The sequence below is a fragment of the Geotrypetes seraphini genome, chromosome 10 (genome assembly GCF_902459505.1).
Source record: "Geotrypetes seraphini chromosome 10, aGeoSer1.1, whole genome shotgun sequence".
Classification (NCBI taxonomy): Eukaryota; Metazoa; Chordata; class Amphibia; order Gymnophiona; family Dermophiidae; genus Geotrypetes; species Geotrypetes seraphini.
In genome coordinates this window covers 75,847,772-75,868,940 of record NC_047093.1, presented here as the reverse complement: position 1 = coordinate 75,868,940, position 21,169 = coordinate 75,847,772, and the positions used below count along the sequence as shown (strand labels likewise).

Sequence of the window (21,169 nt, the reverse complement as noted above, 5' to 3'; positions counted from 1 at the left end):
CATATATTGCATTGTATCGCAAGCTGTGTGCCTCCTGACATTTCAGGTGTGTCGCGACACACTGGCAGGAGGAGAGTCATCCATGCTGGCTGACTGCCTACAGGATGTGCCTCTTGGCGGTGAGAGGCACATCCTGTAGGTAGTCAGCCAGCGCGGATGACTCTCTTCTTGTCCCACGTCTCTTCTCCTCCTTCCTGCACCTCCTGGATCCCTCCACTGAAGCGGGTCACAGCCACATGGGCCTCCGCACGTACGCGGATGTCGATGAGATGATGATATGCATGCGCGTGATGTCATCTAGTCAACGTCCGTATACTTCCGGGTGCCTTCCAGCCGGGGCACTGGATTTAGTGTGCCACCAGCCGGAAAGTTTGCGAGACACTGGTATATTACTATACCTGAAACACAGTCCAACCAAGCCTTGCTTTCTTGTGGTGAGTGTTCACAATTTTTTTTTGATGAGGATAAAGGATGGTCAGATATTGAGAAAAATGCCCTCTTAGGTGAAATTCTAGAAATGGCACGTACATATAGTTGCCTACTGGCACCTAAGTTAAGTAACAAATGTCATTTAAAATGACAAAACCAGCACCGTTTAAGTGCCTAACAATGCCTAAATACTCGCTGGAATTGTGCCTATATAGATACTTTAGGCCACCGAATGCCACTCTGGGCATGGCTAATACCTGAAGTGGTGTTAGGTGGCCTAAAGCACCTATGCAGGCATAGTTCACATCATAGATAGGCACCAGAAATGTAGGCCCAGAAAACCCTGGCCTACGTTTCCAGCACCTATCTTTCGTGCAGGTATAATTCTCTATAGGATGCCATCATCAACATCTTCTCGCACATCCGGCAGCATTATGGGGTAAAGACCTGGAACAACTGTTTATGCCTACTACTTATGGGGAATTTAGGAAAAACCTAAAAACATATCTGTTCCTGAAGTATTTAGGTAACTGACCTGTACAATCTTAGTCCACAATATCTGATCTCTAGAGCTGTTTATCACTAGCTCTTAACTTTGTTAATTTTACTCAATCTGTAACATCTTTTAATCATTGTAAACTGCACAGAACTTCACTTTCCTGCGGTATATAAACTGTTGTTATTATTAACATCATCATCATGATTGACAGGCATTCTGTGGCCATCTTTTAGGTGGCTGCCCTATCGGTGCCCTTGAGCAGTTTTAAAGAAATGGCTGGTTCTTGGTTAAATGTTCTCTATCCAATGACTGGGTTAGAGAGGCAGTTTTCATGGCTGATAATTCCATAGTAGTTTTCATGGCTGATAATTCCATAGCCAGTAAATGCTGCTTTCATTGGATAGTTTAATTTTTAAGCTCAGAGTTGCCTCTCTTAGTCCTAAGAGCTTGTATCTGATTTCCCCTGTTTACTACAGTTGTAATCATTTGTTAGTCTGTTCCCAAGGATGATAAAACAGAGAGAACAAGTTAATTGCCTACATCCATGATCTTCTTCAAGTCTCAGTCTCCATCTATTCGAACTGAGACTTGGATCTGCCCTGATAACTACTTCAGCTGACACCCTGTGTCATCGAGGCTACCTTTTCTCCCATACGTCTTGCCCAGTTGGCCGTGGAGGTGGTGTTGGGCTGCTACTCTCGCCTTCTTGTAGATTTCAATCCTTTCTTCCACCTCAGTGTCACTGCTTTTCTTCCTTCGGTCCACTCCATCTGTCTATTTGCTCATCTGTGTAACTGTCATTTATTGACTCCCTAATATATCCTTCCTTCCTCTCTGACTAACTCCTGGCTTTCCTTCTTTCTTGAACATTCATCTCCCTTATTGCTGGTGATTTTAACATTCATGCTAACAACCCCTCCAACTCTTATGCTTCTTGCCCTAACATCCTCTTTCGATCTTCAGCTTTGCTTCATCACCCCTATCCACCAGTATGACCACTGCCTTGATTTTGTCTTCTCCAACTTCTCTATCACAAATTCTCCACTGCAGTCCTTCCCCCTCTCTGACCACTATCTGATAACTTTCACAACTCATCACCCCTAGTCCCAGCTGATCACCACCTGTACATTTAGGAATCTTCAGGCCATCGACCCCTGCACTCTCTCCACCCTTGTTTTGCCCCTTCTCTCTACCATTCTGCTACACAAGTCTGCAAAATGAGGCTGTCTCCTATAATTTCACTCTCCTCTGTTCTAAATACCCTCGCTTCCACACCCCACACTCTGTAAAGTGTGCCAAACCTCAGCCCTGACTAAACTCTAAAACCTGCTACTTACACTTCTGTGCCAGATCTACTGAACATCTCTGGCTCAAATGCCACACTCCATTCACTTCAAATTCCTCCTGACCTCCTTCCAATCTGTGCTTTCACTTGCAAACAAGGCTACTCTGCCTGATGACTCTTAGCGCCAACCCTCACCACCTCTTTGCCACACTGAACTCCTACTCAAGATCCCCCCATTCTAACCCTTCTGTCACTCTCTCTCCCCTCCCCCCCAGACTATGGCTTAGTACTTCTATGACAAGGTTCACAAAATTAACTTTGTTCTCAACTGAGCCACCTCCCCTAGCCTACTCTATAAACCCTCCATTGGCCCTTGACATTTTATCTTCCTTTCCTGAAATCTCTTTCCTCCTCCAAACTGACCACTTGCTCCTCTGATCCCATCCCCACTCTCTCTCTTACTGTTGTCCCTTCTATCTGCTATATCCTCAACCTATCACTCTCCACTTCAACTGTGCCTGACACCTTCAAACATGTCAATACACCATTCCTCAAAAAACCCTTGCTGGACTCTACCTGATTTCTAACTATTGCCCCTTCATCTCCTCTCCTTCTTATCCAAGCTACTTGAATGTGCTGTTCACCAATATTATTTTGTCTCTTTCTTCTCAAGCTATCCTTGACCTGCTTCAATCAGGCTTTTACCTTCTTTCTACAGAAACTGCCCTTAAAGTCTCCAGTGACCTGCTCCATGCTAAATCCAAAGGCCTCTACTCCATTTTCATCCTCCTTGATCTATCTGCAGCTTTTAACATGGTAGATCTACTCATTGATGCACTCTCCTTGCTTTGCTTTCAGGGCTCAGTTATCTCGTGATTTTCTTCCTATCTTTCCCAACGCACTGTGTATGCTCTGGTGGATCCTCCTCCGCTGCCACCCCCATATTGGTCAGTGTACCTCAGGGCTCTGTCCTGGTAACCACTTCTTTTTTCCATCTATACTTCTTACCTTGGTGCTCTAATCTCCTCCCATAGCTAGCAGTATCACCTCCTATGCTGACTTGCAGATCTCTCTATGCATGAAATCTCTGTAGACATTCAGGCCCAAGTCTCAGCCTGCCTGTCTGACATCACTACACTACCTGGATGTATCACCGCCATCTAAAATTAAACATGACCAAGACTAAGCTCCTTTTTTCCTCCTAAACCTGCCTCTCCTCCTAACCCCCACCCCCCAATTCTCTATTTCTCCCCATCTTGTCAGCTCACAACTTTGGGGTAATCTTTGATTCATTGCTCTCCTTCTCTTCACAAATTCAACAGACTGCCAAAATTTGTCATTTCTTCCTCTACAATATTACTAAAATCTGACTCTTCCTTTTTGAGTGTACTTCTAAGACCTTCATCCATACCCTCATCACCTTTTGCCTAGACCACTGCAACCTGCTTTTCACTGGACTCCCCCTAAACCATCTCTTTCAATCTGTTCAGAACTCTGCTGCATGTCTCATATTCCACCAATATCGCTATGCCCATTCAACCCCTCTCCTCAAGTCACTTCATTGGCTCCTAATCTGTTTCCGCATACAGCTCAAACTCTTTTTACTGACCTACAAGTGTATCAAAAGTGGATGATATTTCAAAAAAGATCATGAAAAAACAATCTCCATGATCAAGACTCTTACGTACACTGGAACAAGCCCCTTCTATCCATAAGAAATTCATCTATCCTGTCTGAATTTAAAAAAAAACGCCAAAACAAACCTTTCAAGACTCATTCAAATTTTTGGAGTCTCATGAACATCACCAGATTCTTAACTTATGGACACTTTTTATATATTTTTTTTTTTTTGTAATTTTATTTGATGCATATTTTCTGTATGACATGTTATATGTATGATTTTATTGAAATTTGCTTTTAAACTTTTATTGTAAACTGCTGAGATGCCTTATATCAGTGGTTCCCAACCCTGTCCTTGGAGGTCCACTAGGCCAATCGGGTTTTCAGGCTAGCCCTAATGAATATGCATGGAGCAGATTTGCATGCCTGTCACTTCCACTATATGCAAATTTATCTCGTGCATATTCATTAGGACTATCCTGAAAACCCGATTGGCCTGGTGGTCCTCCAGGACAGGGTTGGGAACCACTGCCTTATATAACAAGTGCTAATAAATTTAAAGTAGTCTATGAAATAAATGCAGGGGGCATGTCCTGAAACTGCTCTGCATTTAGTGCACATCACTGTTTTCTCTAAGTTGAGTGGGAGTTCTCCAACCACATTGTTGCCAGGGAAAAGGGTGAGCAGTGCTTTAGTATTGTTTTTAAATTACTGGGGATAGGCAGATAATGAAACAGCACCACCCACTGGCAGGACTATAGCTGGAGGACACACTCTCAATTTAAGAGGGAGCAGCAGTGAACAGGGAATACACATTTAAGGCACGGCCACTGTCCCCGAGCCTTAGGGCTCCTTTTACGAAGCCGCATCAGCGGCTTTATCGCACACAACTTTTTAGCGCTTGCTAACCCCCGCTCTAGCCGAAAAACTACCTCCTGCTCAAGAGGAGGCAGTAGCGGCTAGCGTGGCTGGCAAATTAGCATACGCTATTATGCGCATTAAACCGCTAACATGGCTTCGTAAAAGGAGCCCTTAGTGAATAAGCTTAGCTGCTCAAGTCTCTACATGTAACATCCTGGGGAATTTGACTGTTTTTCTACTGTTAGTGTCAATGGATATGCCAGCTTTTGACAGTAGCTGTGCAGCTATCTGTAAACAAATGGTCAGTTTAACGTTGGAGGCCTTTGAGAAGGAGGGAGAATCCAGCAGTCCTATCTTAAAACTGATGACGGACCTGCAGCAAGTGATGAGCTCCAGTGCACATATTTCACAAGTGTACCAGCAACTGGATATGAGAACTAGTAATGTCGGTAGGTATCCAAGCAATGTCAGAATAGGGGACTGGCATAGTTAAGCAATTTGCCTTTTTTTTTTTTTTTTAATATATTTTTACAAGATTCAGAAAAATAAAAAAGAGAATTTTACAAACCAATTAGCCTACATAAATAGACATGATGTCTATCACATTCTATTAGAAAAATAAAAGGGGAAAATAGGAACCAAATTTCCCCCCCCCCCCCCCCGTTCTGAGCTTGTTGGGGAGAATGGGATAGAAAACTAATTAAATACATACTTAAATTACTAAAGCAGGGGTGGGCAACAATCATCCTTGAGGGCCAAACCAGTCAGGTTTTCATGGCTTCTACAATGAATTTGCATGAGATTTGATTTACATGTCCTTCCATTGTATGCAGATAGATCTCATGCATATTCATTGTAGAAATGCTGTATTTTTTGTGAGCAGAGAACTTTATTTAATTCTATATTTCATTTTGGGTGTCTAACATCCAATATGTACAGGCTGAATTTAAAGATATTAAAAACCATTAACTTAATTTTCAGCCTTTAGGGTATGAAGTTTTACTTTTTGACATAGATTTTGGGTACAGCTAAAATTCCAATTAATCTAATTGATGGACAGGTATATTGACTCTAGTGTACTAAGGGCAGGGCAGTGGGGGTGGTCTGCCCTAAGTGCAGGGAGTTGACGGCTGACGTGGTTGCTGAGTCATGGTCCACATGAAGGGCTGAAGTTAGGACCCAAAGTGGTGAACTGGGTCAGAAACTGGCTGTCGGACAGACGCCAGAGGGTGGTGGTTAATGGAAGTCACTCGAAGGAAGGAAAGATGACTAGTGGAGTCCCTCAGGGTTCAGTGCTGGGGCCAATCCTGTTCAATATGTATGTGAGTGACATTGCTGAAGGGTTAGAAGGAAAATTGTGCCTTTTTTGCAGATGATACCAAGATTTGTAACAGAATAGACACCGAAGAGGGAGTGGAAAATATGAAAAAGGATCTGCAAAAGTTAGAGGAATGGTCTAATGCCTGGCAACTAAAATTCAATGCAAAGAAATGCAGAGTAATGCATTTGGGGATTAATAATAGGAAGGAACCGTATATGCTGGGAGGAGAGAAGCTGATATGCACGGACGGGGAGAGGGACCTTGGGGTGATAGTGTCCGAAGATCTAAAGGCGAAAAAACAGTGTGACAAGGCAGTGGCTGCTGCCAGAAGGATGCTGGGATGTATAAAGAGAGGCGTAGTCAGTAGAAGGAAGAAGGTGTTGATGCCCCTGTACAGGTCATTGGTGAGGCCCCACTTGGAGTATTGTGTTCAGTTTTGGAGACCGTATCTGGCGAAAGACGTAAGAAGACTTGAGGCGGTCCAGAGGAGGGCGACGAAAATGATAGGAGGCTTGCGCCAGAAGACGTATGAGGAGAGACTGGAAGCCCTGAATATGTATACCCTAGAGGAAAGGAGAGACAGGGGAGATATGATTCAGACGTTCAAATACTTGAAGGGTATTAACGTAGAACAAAATCTTTTCCAGAGAAAGGAAAATGGTAAAACCAGAGGACATAATTTGAGGTTGAGGGGTGGTAGATTCAGGGGCAATGTTAGGAAATTCTACTTTACGGAGAGGGTAGTGGATGCCCGGAATGCGCTCCCGAGAGAGGTGGTGGAGAGTAAAACTGTGACTGAGTTCAAAGAGGCGTGGGATGAACACAGAAGATTTAGAATCAGAAATTAATATTAAATATTGAACTAGGCCAGTTACTGGACAGACTTGCACGGTCTGTGTCTGTGTATGGCCGTTTGGTGGAGGATGGGCAGGAGAGGGCTTCAATGGCTGGGAGGGTGTAGATGGGCTTGAGTAGGTTTTGACAGAGATTTTGGCAGTTTGAACTCAAGCACAGTACTGGGTAGAGCTTTGGATTCTTGCCCAGAAATAGCTAAGAAGAAAAATTAAAAAAAATAAAATAAAAAATTTAAATTGAATCAGGTTGGGCAGACTGGATGGACCATTTGGGTCTTTATCTGCCGTCATCTACTATGTTACTATGTTACTATGTCACATGAGCACATCTGTGGCTCTGCCAGCCCTGACTCCTCTGTCAACTTCCTGTTCTGGGGCAAGTTACCAGCAGAGCTGATGCCTATGTGGACCACAGCTCCATGCTCCCCCTTCTTCCTGGAGGAAGGGAATGCTTCATCCTGGTAAGCAGCAAGTTAGGTATACCACTCACTATTAAGGAATCATTTTATTTGGTGTAACTACTTTATGAAATATGTTTGAAGGCCTTCTGAGTTTCTTGCTATTTATGCTCCATCCACCATCACCTTCATTAAAAAAGAGATGGTGATGGGAGAGGGGGAGGAATGTTTAATTCATCTGGCCTAAAGGCATTGACTTCAATAGCCAAAGTAATCCTCCACCTAATGTTTAACTGTCCTAAGATCATGGACTAATATATTTTTAATATGGTGTTTTTCAAATAGTATCGGATGTAAGCATCCAACCCTACTGCCATGGCCATTGACCATATAACTCTATCTATCCAACTACTTGAAAGCATTGCTCCTGCCACTGGCTGCTGGCCAACCTTCTGCAAGGATAGCCTAGTTGCTGAAGTGAAGAGACTTGGCAGAAATATCACCTTTTTACTTCATGTAGGTCACTTGCTGTGCAGCTGAGAGTCTGGGGGGATGTTGACGGGGCTAACTGAAAGGTCAAATCTGTTACCATGGTTCAGGTTTTTGTGTGATCTTTTGGCAATGAAAATGGGCTGGTAACCAGAGAAGCTAAATTTATTAGTGCTCTTTTAAATAAATGACTGGTTTGGAATGTGAGAGCCCATTGACTTTTCCTATAATACTGGGATTGCCTTTCAAGACTAGCTCAGTCCCAATTTTAGAAAGTGGTCAGAAAATGTGTGTGTTTTCTTTTCAATGTACTTGGATGTTGCTTTATCTGTTTTCATGTTGTACTGAAAAATTACATTCCATTTGTAGAACCAAGATTATTAATTATACTGCTGTTGTAATTGGGGTTGTCTTAACCATTGCCCAGAGCTCTGGCAATTAAGGGCATCAAAATGCCCAGCCTCTGGCCTCATCTGGTCTACAGGTTAAGCCTTCTCTTCCCACCCGTCTCTTTCCTTTCTCTCTCTCCCTTCCTCCCTCCCCATGGGTACAACACTACCACTCACATTTCTCTGTTGTTCTATAAAGTTTCTGTTGGTTTTTGATAGTGGTGGCAGCATGACAAGCTGCATTTGGCCAGTTCCTAGGTCTTTCCGCTGATATGGGTGTGACAAACTTTTCAGAACTGTGTGTGTGTTGGGGGAGGGGGAGGGAGAGGTGAAGGAGTAGTGTTGGACCTGTGGAGAGGGGGAAGAGGGAGGGGGCATCGGAAACGATATGAGTAGGGGGTATATGCTGCCAAAGCAAGTTGGCTTAGGGTGCCATCCCATGAGCTGGCCCTGGATGTAATGTATAACGGACCTACTGCTTAAGCATAAGGAAGTCTGCCATCTTTTAAATGAGGTAAGACTTTCTCAAGGCTATTTTCTGAGATAACATTTTTTAAAACAATGGTTTGATCTCCTTTTATAACTGAACTTTTTTTCATTAATACCAAGAAGTGTTTTTAGTTTGCTAGCTAACCTTTTTACTTATACCATTTTTAGAAATTATTGGTCAAATTTCTGTGGTTTGGGATGGGAATTGATAAGTGGATGCTTGCTTGTGTTTAATCATATTTTCTGTTCTGCCTTTATCTATTCAGTTCAAGATCAGATTACATTACAAGAGGTTGGGTCAGTTACCCAGGAAGTTACAATGGACAGTTTGACATGGACGTTCAATAGGATTGCTAGTACAAGTAGATCAGTGTAACTATTAATACTGTTAAGTTATAGTTACAAGTACAAGTAGGTCATCGTTGGCTCATCATCATGTCCCAGGAGTTGCATTAGATAGTTTTGAAATGGGCTTTGACAATTACCATTTCAGTTATCCTGTCTTGATACAAAAATGCTTTTAAAAGTTTTCTGAACCTGAGTTAGTGGTCACAAGACTGTAGTGTAAGTGGTAGTTGGTTCTATCCTTTTGTTAATTGATATTGGATGGATAAGGTAATTTGCCTAGTGGACTTTGTTGTTGTATTCTAGGAATTTTAAATGGAAAAGATTTCTGGTGGAATATCTATTGAAGGCATTTTTGAGTAGGATGGCCAACTCTGTTAGGTAGATGGGGGCATTCCATATCGGGATCTTAAAGGCAGTGATGCCTAATTTTAAACTTATTCTAAGCAGTTTTGGCAGCCAATTTAGTTTAATATAGTAGGGCTATAGGTGTTCTGACTGCCATAGTCGTATGAGTCTCACTGCTGCATTTTGAACTAGTAGACGCAATAGCAATGTTTAGAGCAAAGAACATAGTGTTACATTACAGTGGTTTAGTTGAGATAGGATTAGAGATTGCACTAAAATTCAGAGTGCCTCTATTTTGAAGTATTTTTCTGATGGATCTTAGCTTTCTTATCATAAGGAAAGATTCTTTTATTGATTGTACATGGCTCTTCATGGAAAGGTGATTATCAATTTCTACTCCTAAAATCGGGATTGTAGTTCTTAATGGAAAGCCTGTGTCATCTACTGTAATCCTTGGAGTATAACGTGGGTCAGTTGAGGGCCCTAGCCAAAGGAATTTGGTTTTGTTCTTTTTTGGGATGAGGTCCAGCTTTCTATGCTGTGGATACATTTTTTGACAGTTGACTAATGCAGACATAACAGGTAGCATGATCATTTTAAAATGTTTTATTTGTGTGAGATCTAGGTTGGCTCCCAAGGATTGCATTAGGAAATTGAACACTGATGGTGAAAGTGGGGATCCTTGGGGTGCTCTGCTGGCAGGGTGACAGATACCAGAAAGTTCACCATCCTTATATGCAGCATAGTGCTAAGTGGATAGGAAGCCTTGGAACCAGGAGAGGACTGGGCTGCTAAATCCAAAATCACTGATGATCTTGGACATTTGATTAAAAGTCTACTAGGTCTAATGCACTGCTTAGGTCAAATTGGATTATGAATGTGCTGTGACCCTGGCATCGTGGTGCTTTGCTGTACGTTACTAGTGCCGCAATCACTGTCTCAGTTCTGTGATTTTTCCTGAATCCCAATTGTGAAGGGTGGAGGATATTGAAGTTTTGTAAATAGCATTGAGTTGTTCTGTGACACATCCCTCCGTCATTTTGATAAATAGGGGGTTGGAAGCTACTGGTTGATAATTGGTCACATCAGAGGGGGCTGAGTTATGGGTTCTTGGAAATAGGCGTTAAGATAATTCCTCCTGATTTTGGGGGGAAAAGGCCAGTTTTCAGGTGATAGTTGAGCCATTGGGTTATCTTTCCTATGGTTGTTGGGATGGTTGCTTTGATCAGGTAAGGTGGGCAGGTGTCGAGGCTGCAGTATGCTTTGGAGTATTTTAAGAGAAGCCATTTTGTCTTTGAATTTAGTCTCTGAATTCATTCCAAGATCTGTCTGCTGGTATTTCCATTGATGGTCTTGTTGCAGTGTGTCTAGCTGGATTGGTGGTGGTGGTGGTGGTGGTGGTGGGGGGGGGGGGGGGTAGCTGGTCATGTATGGATTAAATCTTTGTTTTAAAATATAAAGGGAGGGCTTTGATGGCTGGGATGGTTTTAATGGGCTGGAGTGAGCTTTGACAGAGACTCCAGTAGATAGAACCTAAGCACACTACCAGTCAGAGCTCTGGGTTTATGGCCCAGAAATATCTAAGAAAAAGGACAATTTAAATTAAATTGATTTATAGAGCATGTATATTTGGGCAGACTAGAAGGACCATTCGGATCTTTATCTGCCATCATTTACTATGTTACTTTTGGGGATGTTGGAATAGAGGGGTTGGCCCCATTTGTGATCTTGTTCGTATTAGTTAGGTTATCTAATACTGAGAACAGTTTCTTGAATTTAAGGTTATCTTCAGTGCTGATCTTTTTCTTTTGCACTAGTAGTAATTTATATTCTAAGGTTTTCTGGCGCCACTTAGTCTTATTTTCTGAGGAGGGGTGTTTACGCCAGGAGCGCTCTCCTCGTCAGCAAGCTCTTTTTAGGGAAACAAGCGCTGAGTCGAACCAATTCTCTGATCTATGGATTCTTTTGTCGCATTTGAGTGGGGCCAATTTGTTTAGGATTTGTTCATTGATCGTTTTCCGGTATTCCAGAAAGTCTTGGTCAGGGATGGGGAGAGATAGTAATAATTATCTATTTCATTTCAGTATAACTCAGGGCCTACTTTGTTTCTATAATAAGAGGCTATTCGTGGAGGGGGTGCTGGTTATGTTATCTCTTTCTAGAATATGGTGAATTCTAAGAGTAGGTGGTCTGACCAAGGTTGGATAGTGAATTAAATTCTACATAGCTTGTGCTTTTTGTTGAAATGGAGGAGGCAAGTAGATCTAACTGATCGCCCTTTTCATCTGTGGGTTGTTGAAACGAGGGTTTGAGGTCTATCTCATTTAATAGGCCGAAAAATTTCAGGGTTTGAGGTTGAGTCTAGGTGGAGGTTGATGTCTCCTATGATAAAAGTGGAGTCACATTGTATCATGGTTCTTGAGATGATGCCTGAGAACTGTGGTTCAGATTCTAGCATTTTTCAGGAGAGATGTATAATAGTGTGCATCAGATGGGGCATTGGGAAGAGTCGCTGTTTTATTTCTACCATTAGTAGTTCTAGTAAGGTGAGAATTATGGATTCCATGATTTTGATGTGAAAAGATTTGTGTAGTATCGCCAGACCACCACTCTTGTGACCAGGTCTCAATAGGTGATTTTGTAGTCTATTGGGCAAAGCAGTTGTAATCTGGATCAACTTTCATTGGTATCCATGTTTCAGTTAGGAATAGAAAGCCAGGTTGTGATTTATTGAGCACTGATCTAGCATTAACATATCCACATGGGATTGAGGTGAGCATGACTGAGTGGTTGGGATTCTTATTAGGTTGTTTGGGTTTGGTTTAGTGGTATAATTGTGGCATGTTTTTCTGTGGTCCAGTCAGCGTTGAGATTACCTATTGCATGTGGTCAGCCAAGTTTATCATAGGGTGATTCCATGATGGGACTGTGCATTCTGAAGGGTTATCTGATCTACTGTTGGGAGGGGTGGAGTAGGCTTTGCTTCGTCTGGGGCTGATCAGTAGGCAGAGAATTGAGATACCAACTCATTTTGATTAGTTCATTGTAGAAGATAGATTGGGTGGGTGTTATAGATGTATTTAAGTGAACTCACATTCAGAGATAGTGCCCTATAGCAGGTAAGTTGTTTAGAGACTGTAATTGTATCTGAATTGGTTCACACTCAGAGGTTCCCTATAGTCTGTAGGTGCAATTAATTGCTATAATTGTCTGAGCGGGTGCTATGAGGACATCAGTTGGAAATGACACCTGAGCAGATATTGGTCTGGGTGGGTTAGGGGTCACCCTGGGAAGTGCTGGAAGGAGTCTGCAGGTTTGCAAGATAGTGAAGGTAGATGTGGTGGAGCGGTTACTGAGGATCAGCTGGAGGATTGAGAGTAATGCAAAGCATTATAAATGTAATATGAGTCTAGGGGTGGGTGGGAGGACCTAAGTAACAGCAGAGATGTGTGCAGGTAAAGCTGTGGAGACTGTCTCTAAAGTCACTCCAAGCAGGAAACTGGGAGTCTGTAGTGGTTCCTTGAAAAGTTGGAGGTGAAAAAAGGGGTTTAGTAGGCTTTAGGCATTAGAGAAGAGTATGATATTATGCTGGAAGGTTTTTCAATTGTTTCCCAATTGGGTATATTACAGGAGTTAGGGCCAGGCAACAGCAGAGATGTGCTCTAAAGAGTGGGAGCTAAGGTTGAATATGTGAAGACTTTTTAATATCCATAATGTAATTTTGAACTTTCAGGGAAGATATTATAGAAATATAAGTTATCACTTATTAATACAATGTCTGGCATAGTAATGGAGAGTGTGTGGCGCAGTGGTTAGAATTACAGCCTCAGCACTCTGAGGCTATGTATTCAAATCCCATGCTGCTCCTTGTGACCCTGGGCAAGTCACATAATCCCCCATTGCCCCACATACATTGGATAGAGTGTGAGCCTAGATAGGGACAAATGCTTGAGTACCTGACTGTAAAACCACTTAGGTTATAAGTGGTATATAAATATTTAAATAAAATAAATAAAATTAAAGTTGGGCTTCTATTTTTAAGTAGGCTGAGTTGAATTGTCTTATGAAGTACTTGCCCTTGTGATGAGGCTGTGGACTCTGGTATAAGTCCAATAATGCACCTTTGTGAAAGTCGCTCAGAACCAGCCCCAGTAGTGACTGAATACAGATACATTGCTGTGGAATTGATATACATATGTACATTTTGTGAATATTAGCATATATACCATATTTTGTAGACTTTCCTATGGGTGTAGTGTTGGTACACAGTGCCCATGTAAATACATGTGTACATTACTATAACTTTTACAAAAGGCCTTCCATGTATGAGAGAACCTTTTAGAGGCCCCTGAATGCATATAATCTTGGCATCTTGAAATGTAGTAGCTAAAGTTTCTCTGTTCTCCTCCCCCTACCCCCTTCCTTTTTAGGGTTGTGAATGTGAAATTATCTCCATGATTATGGAATCTAAGGAGCAGATTAACCGGTCAGTGGTCACCATGGCTGGCTTATTGGGTCAATTAACAATTGCTATGGGAGTGGAGATAAAGTGTGGTCTTGAAAGAACAGAGGTAATCCAGTCATCTTGGGTAGATGTATAGTTGGTCAAATGTAACCAGTTGTTGGTCCATGTCTTCCTTTACAAATACTGAGCCCAATACTTGGAGTAACCAGAATTCAGCTGGCCTTTCTGAGGCAGCTGAATTTATGATCTTAAACTTAAGTGGATCTAATCTATACCGCACCAACCCTGCAAAAGAGGGTTTGATATGGTTTGCGTTAAGACTTTTAAATTAAGACTTCTAATATTTAGCAGCAGCATTTGGATATCAACTTAACATGTAGGCCTACTCCATGCCCTTCCCAAAACATTGATATATTTCTGCTTTACTGATTTCTATAGACCATTTACCATTCACTGGCAACAGATTTTACAATCCAGGATTTATAGGGCTAGCAGCTAAAAGTATTTTGAATGTTCGGGATTTCATTGGTCTAGATTTTTTTTTTAAATTTAATAAATTTATATTCGCTTAAACCTAAGTGGATTACAAGCAAAAACAAACACATCAAATATTTCAGAAACTTAAACTGTTAAGCTGCAGTAATGTTACTTAACAAATGCACAGTACATCATATCCATTACAAACTGTTAGCTGCCAGCACCTCATTTCAATTGTAAGACACATGTCAAAAAACCCTAAAAGGGACTGCTGTCCAAGTTTATTCATTCTAATAAGTTATTCACAAAACTTAACAAACTGTTAGCTGCAGTAATGTTAACAAACTGTTAGCTGTCAACACCTCATTTCAATCATATGACATGTTTTTTTAAAAAAAATCCCTAAAAGGGACTGCTGTCCAAGATGGATGTAGGTTTAAGTTCAATTTATTTGATATACTGCCAATATAAAACCAAAGTTAAAATCGAAGCATTTTACAATAGAATAAAAATGGGAGGGGATTAAAAAAAAAAAAAGACTCACCTACAAAGACAAACAATAAGACCAGAAACAAAAAGAAAGAATGATGGGAAAGGATTACAATAAAATCTTAGGGCCAGATTCTCTAAGCTCTGACACCAAGGTAAAAAAAAAAAAAATACTGTGGTGAGTGATTTTTGTTTCACTGGTGATTCTCAGCGCAATAGCATGCACATTATATGCTGGCTATGTGTGTGTGGAAAATTGCCAGTAAAGGGGGAAAGAAACTGTGCTCAGAAGAAAAATCACTAGCACAGCTCCTCCTCTTGCCCGCCTGTCAAAAAATAAAAAATAAAAAAGCAGCCTCTGCTCTCTGGCTGAATCGGCAACCAAGGGAGAGCAGGGGCTGCTTTTTTAATAGGCATAGCTGGTGTGTGTGTGTGTGTACAATGCACACAAGAGCTGTGCCTATTTTTTAAAAAAAGTTGTCCCCCTCCTTCTGACAGTCCCCACCACACTAAGCCTGGTGGTCTAGTGAGCTGTCCTTCTCCAAGCCCTCTGTACTTTATTTTTAGAAGACCGGCAGGATGAATGCTCACTCCCTCCTGAAGGTGACCGTCCCCTTCCTAGTGTATCCTGGGATGCACCAGGAAGAGTCCTAAGGCCCTGATTGACCCAGATACCTAAGGCCACTCCCCCTAGTGGCCGTAGGCACATGGGCCAATCAGTCTTGGACCTACCCTCCCCCTCCCTCCCAGTGCATCCCAAGGGGAGGGGCCTTAGGCATCTAAGCCAATCAGGGCCTTGGGCTCCTCCCTCTGTATTCTGTGTAATGCATGGGGAGGGGCTTAGGTATCTGAGCCAATCATGGCTTTGAGCCCCTCCCCATGCATCACATAATGCACCGAGGAGGGAAGGCCCACCATTTTGGATCGGTGGGCCTTGAAGGTGGAGTCACCGTGCTTCCCTCCTGATTCCATCTTCAAAAAAGGTATGGGGGATGGGAGTTTTGGGTGAGCATCCAGTAACAGGAAGGAGTGGGTAATCCCTCTTGCCTCTTTTTGGGGGGAGAGTAGGTGATGGTTCATGGGGGGAGATGAAGCACCTGGTGCGAGAGTGGGCTTTCAGTAGCAGAAGGAAGTAGGCACCCCTCCTGCTGTCTTCACTTCCTCAGGGGGGTGGGGGTTGGTTCCCAGTGCTGGTTCATTGGGAGGGGGGGTGCTTTTTTTTTTTTTTTTTTTTAATGGGGCAGATATGCACATAAAAAAAGATAAGCCCATAAAAAAAGAAGACTAAACTATGGTTAGACAGATAAGTAACTGGTCTTCATCAGTTGCTTTCTTTGGATCACTAAAAGCGATCACTTTATTTTGTGCATCAGGAAGCCATGTTAGAGTATCAATTGCTCAACTAATTTAAATGGCATTTCAATATTAATGAGCTTATTTGCATGGTCAGATTGGGGATTGAGTGATTGTGCAGAAAACCGTGCAGTGAGCCGTTTTCTATATCTGGTCAGCAAATGCGATCATTGCTAAAGCTGTCAAAACAGGTTTAGCAACGATCACTGGCTTTAGTGCATCTGGACCCTAGTACTTTCATGTAACAGTGCACTAACTAGACAATAGGATCAACAGTGTAGCTTTGGGGGAGGGGGCTTGGGCCCCCCTCCGATTTCATAGCTAGTGAGGATACCAAGCTCTGTTAGCCAAAGACATCTCCAGCCTGAGTTGTGCAAGTGCTGCTGATTCAGCATGAGCACAACTAGGGCAGGAGATGTTTTCGGCTGGTGGGCTTGGCATCTCTGCTAGCAAGGGCAATATGTTGCAGGGAAGGGGAAGAATATTGGGGGCACCTCGGTCCACATTTGGGAACACCCCAAAATGGGACGTCTGGCTATGCCTCTAAATAGGATAACAGACTCAATAGCCCTTACTTTTGCTATGGATTGTGTGGTGTCATTAATACACATGTTTTGGGGTCCTTTTACTAAGCTGTGTAACTAAATGAGCTTAGCATGTCCTATCAAGGCTGTAAGTTTTGGCCTTTTTTTCTATTTAAATTTCTGGCATTAGCACATGGCCACTGAAAAAATGGCAATGTGTGAGCTCTTAGGAGGCACATAAACCAGTTGATGTGCAAATTTTGGCTGTAGATTTGGGTGTCAACTGAAACGGGGGAAAAAACTTTTGTCGGCCTCTATCAGGCACAGGGTGTGATTTGGTCCCTACAGTGTGTGCTTGGCTTTTTATTTTAGAAAAATAAACTTTCTTTTTGTTTTTTCTTTAGTCAATCATCAGTTGCATAAAGAATACTTTTATTGGTGGAATGGAAAGGTATATTAACTTTCAAATAGATATGATTATGTCTGAGCTCCTGGATGTACAGAAGTCGTACCAGCATATTCCTTCAGGAAGTGAGGTAATAGCACACAACCAGAAGTCTGTATCTAGTACTTGTGCTGTTTTTAGCACTGGCCTGAAGAAATTAGCAAAGTGGCACAGTGCTCTAGTAGCTCCCAGAGAGAAAGTTTAACATGTTGTACCAGTATATAGAAATTTAGAAAAGCTGCTGAGCATAAATTTGAGAAGTGTGTGTGTGGTCTTCTCGGTCAGCTAAATCTTTGGTTGGTAGTTTCAGTTGAATAACAAGTGATGGATGATCTAGGGGCCTTAGCTTAGTTCATGCTAATGGACATTAGTACGCATTAGGGCCTATATTCTATAAATGGCGCCTTATGTAAGATGCAGGTAGGTGCCCTACCAGCACCTAACTTAAGTAGCAAATCCATTTAAAAATGATTTAAAAATTGTTTAAAAACAAAAATGCAGGTACAAAACCGGTGTCAAGTTACATTTACGGGGCGCCTTAAAACGCCTAGGGACGAAGTAGGCATGGCTAATGTCGGAAATGAGCTTAGGTGCCTCCATAGACGCAATTCATGTCGAACATAGGTGCCAGAAATGTAGGCCTCAAACCCTGGCCTACATTTATGGCACCTATGTTAAGGTAGCTGTGATTCTACAAACGGTGCTGTTGCGTGATTGACATACGGTCGACAGTCAGTTTTTAGGCGGCTGCTGATACTAGCGTCATTTGTAGAATCCAGCCCTGTGACCCGTAGGTATAAAATAGGATTTGCAGCATTTAGCATACACTAAGTTTTTATTAAAAGGGCCCTTTAATGTTATGGTGCTTAATAGCACAGCACAAGTTTTTGATACATTGCTACTGAGCTGAGATCTGTACTGTTTTTAAACAGGAAGATCAGACTCTGTTTCCAGTATGAAATGACAAAACCAATTTAATGTCCTTCTACACAATATTTATGTGCTAAATTGTGGAGGTATTTCCTCTGTGTATGTCTGACTGCATATATCTGTTGTCTTTCTGGGTTTGGATTTAATTGTTCAAGCTAAAACATGCACAATACATAGGTCCATGCCTTGTAAAGGTTGCAGTCTGAAATGGTGGAGGGTAAAGTGATTTGCCCATGGTGGGTAGAAGTGGCATTAGAATCCTGGCAGTCTGGCTGCTGACCTAACCAGTAGACCACTTCAACTTCATCTTTAGCATATAAGGAAATGGAACTTTTTACAAAAGTTCACAATAAATAGCTTGGTTTATTTTTTTTTTTTCTGTTGCTTCCTATGGGCTTCATGGCCATTTAGCTTGATTAGACACTAATACATCTGAGCTGATCATAATGTCAAGCATAATGGAGATCGACCATGGTCAAGGCACCTGTTAGTCATAAAGATGTGTGTTCTGTACTTGAAACATATTCAGGGGCAGATATTCCTATCCCTTCACTTCGAGTCTCAGAGAATCTGATAGTTTGCTCATCAAACATGACCAAATGTTTGTACTTTTTCCTTTTCAAAATACACTATAGTGCTGCTAAACATTTTTTTCTACACACCGGGGATTCTCAGAATGCCACTCTGTTGCATCTGAACAGTATGGCAGCACTCCTCATTGATTCCCCCTCTTTTGTGTGTACTATTTAAATCTCAATTTTTACTATACTTGGAGGGGTCTGGTGAAGCAACTTCAAAAGCTAAGTTGCCTATGCATATTTCAGAATGTTTTTTTATTATTTAAGTCCAATAGATTTTTATTAATTTCAAATATAAACAGATCATGACACAAACAGTTCACAGAAATGATTAGCAAAACAGATTGAGTGCAAGAATCAGTATACAAATAACACTAAAACTAAACATACATTAACACAAGAAAACTAATATCATGGATGTACATGACCATAGAAATAGAAAATGAAATTCATTTTAAATGTGATATGTTGTTATATTTTGAGAAGATTCCAAATTTTTTTCAAAATGTACAAACATCCTTTTTTCCCCCACACACTTTCAAACTTAGCAGTTAGACTCACTACATTGCATCACTCCATGTACAGTATTCAACTCTTGAAAAGTCCTTCAGTGAGCAAGAATGACTTTAAATGTTAAGTTGAGCAAAATTCATCAGAACATAAGCCGTGCCTCTGCTGGGTCAGACCTGAGATCCATCATGCCCAGCAGTCTGCTCACGCAGCGACCCATCAGGTCCAGGACCTGTATAGTAGCCCTTTATCTATACCCTTCTATCCCCTTTTCCTTCAAAAAATTGTCCAATCCCTTCTTGAACTCCAATACCGTACCCTGTCCAATCACTCCCTCTGGAAGCATGTTCCAGGTGTCCTCCACCCGTTGGGTGAAGAAGAACTTCCTAGCATTGGTTCTGAATCTGTCCCCTTTTAATTTTTCTGAATGCCCTCTCGTTCTTGTAGTTGTCCAAAGTTTGAAGAATCTGTCCCTCTCCACTTTCTCTATTGAGATTTATCATATTTTTCGCTTCATAAGACACACTTTTTTTCCATGCAAAATTGGGTGGAAATTTGGGTACGTCTTATGAAGCGAAGGTAACTTTTTAAAAACACCCCCACCCACCCCGTTGTATCTCTTCAAAATGCCTCACGCGTTGGGGGTATGCGGGCTGACTGCCGCCCACCCGCCTGCCTGCCGCCGCTACTCCCTACTGTCCACCACTGCACTGCAACTCCCGGAAGGGAAGTGCCAGTGTGCCGCGCCAGTCACTGCCTTCCTCCCTCCCACGTTGAAGCCTGCCTACCCTCCGCCAATTCCTCCTCCTCTGGCCCGGGTCCGCCGCCGTGCCACCACTCAAAAAAGGGAAGGGCCAGCATGCAGCGATTGCACATCGCCGGCCCACAAGCCTTCTCATGACGTCAGAACTGATGTCAGTTCTGATGTCGGGCAAAGGCTTGTGGGCCGGCGATGTGCAATTGCTGCATGCTTGCCCTTCCCTTCCCTTCTTTGAGTGGCAGCGCGGTGGACCTGGGCCAGAGGAGGAGAAATCGGCGGACAGTAGGCGGGCTTCATCAGCGCAGCAGGGAGGGAGGAAGACAGTGTCCGGCGCAGCAGGAAGGACAAAGGCTTGGAAGGCAGTGAGGGGGAGGAGGCATGAACTCAGGACATGGGAGGGAGAACAAATTACAAAGGATGGAAGACGGTGAGGAGGCAAGAACTTGGGACATGGGAGGGAGGTAGGTCGAAGGACAAAGGCTGGAAGGCAGTGAGGAGGCACAAACTTGGGACATAGGAGGGAGGAAATAGAAAGGGACAATTGTTGGGCCTGAGTGAAGAAAGGAAGGAAGAAAGGAAGGAGATTCATGAAATCACCAGACAACAAAGGTAGGACAAATGATTTTAATTTCAATTTAGTGACCAAATTTTTTGATAATTTATATCTGCTGTGTGTATTGTGTGTATATGAAAAATGAAAGGAACAGCCTGGCAGGGAAGAGGAGACAGGGTGCAGAGCCTGGCAGGGAGTGAGGGGGGGGGGGCTGGGTGCAGAGCCTGGTATATATTAGTACACAATTTGGTTCAGAATGGTGTTTTTTTTCTGGTTTTCCTACTCTAAATCTAGGGTGCGTCTTTTGGTCCGGTGCATCTTATGGAGCGAAAAATACGGTAAATAGTACACACGTAAGAGGGGGAATCAAAGAGGAGTGCTGCCACACTGTTCACATGAATCAGCGTTCTGAGCATCCCCAGTGTGTTAAAAAAAATGTTTAGCAGCAATATAGTGTGTATTGAATTGTGATTACTATCAGTGCCAAGTGTTTGCTTGATGTACTTTTCCTTAGCACACATCTGGCTTGGCTCTATCCACTTCCAGAAAAGTTGGACGTAGTTGGGGATGTACAGCCTGCTGAAATATAGGACAGATGGGGCTAAGTACTTAAAGTACCTGAATGTACACTGTTTTGAATAGAAGCAGTATATAAGAAATGTAAATAAATCTATATCTTTCCAAGTATAAATTTACAAAATATAGGAAATCCGTTTTTGTATATTTTGCTTATGTTTAGCTGTGTCTAATTAAAATGC

General features: G+C 42.3%; 1 protein-coding gene across 11 annotated transcripts in view; it reads left to right on the top strand.

Moving 5' to 3' along the window:
* The window catches only part of ADGRD2 (adhesion G protein-coupled receptor D2), a 408,458-nt gene that overhangs the window by 71,558 nt on the left and 315,731 nt on the right, over positions 1–21,169 (top strand). For 9 of the 11 annotated variants that reach the window (XR_004540974.1, XM_033962424.1, XM_033962423.1 and 6 more), the window contains 2 exons: positions 13,758–13,898; positions 17,040–17,171. Coding sequence is in view for 10 of the 11 variants with exons in the window: in XM_033962424.1 (XP_033818315.1) it covers positions 13,758–13,898; positions 17,040–17,171 (273 nt within the window). In the remaining variant the exon portion in view is untranslated. The remainder of the gene's footprint in view (positions 1–13,757; positions 13,899–17,039; positions 17,172–21,169) is intronic. The other 2 variants (XM_033962432.1, XM_033962431.1) reach the window with 1 other exon arrangement.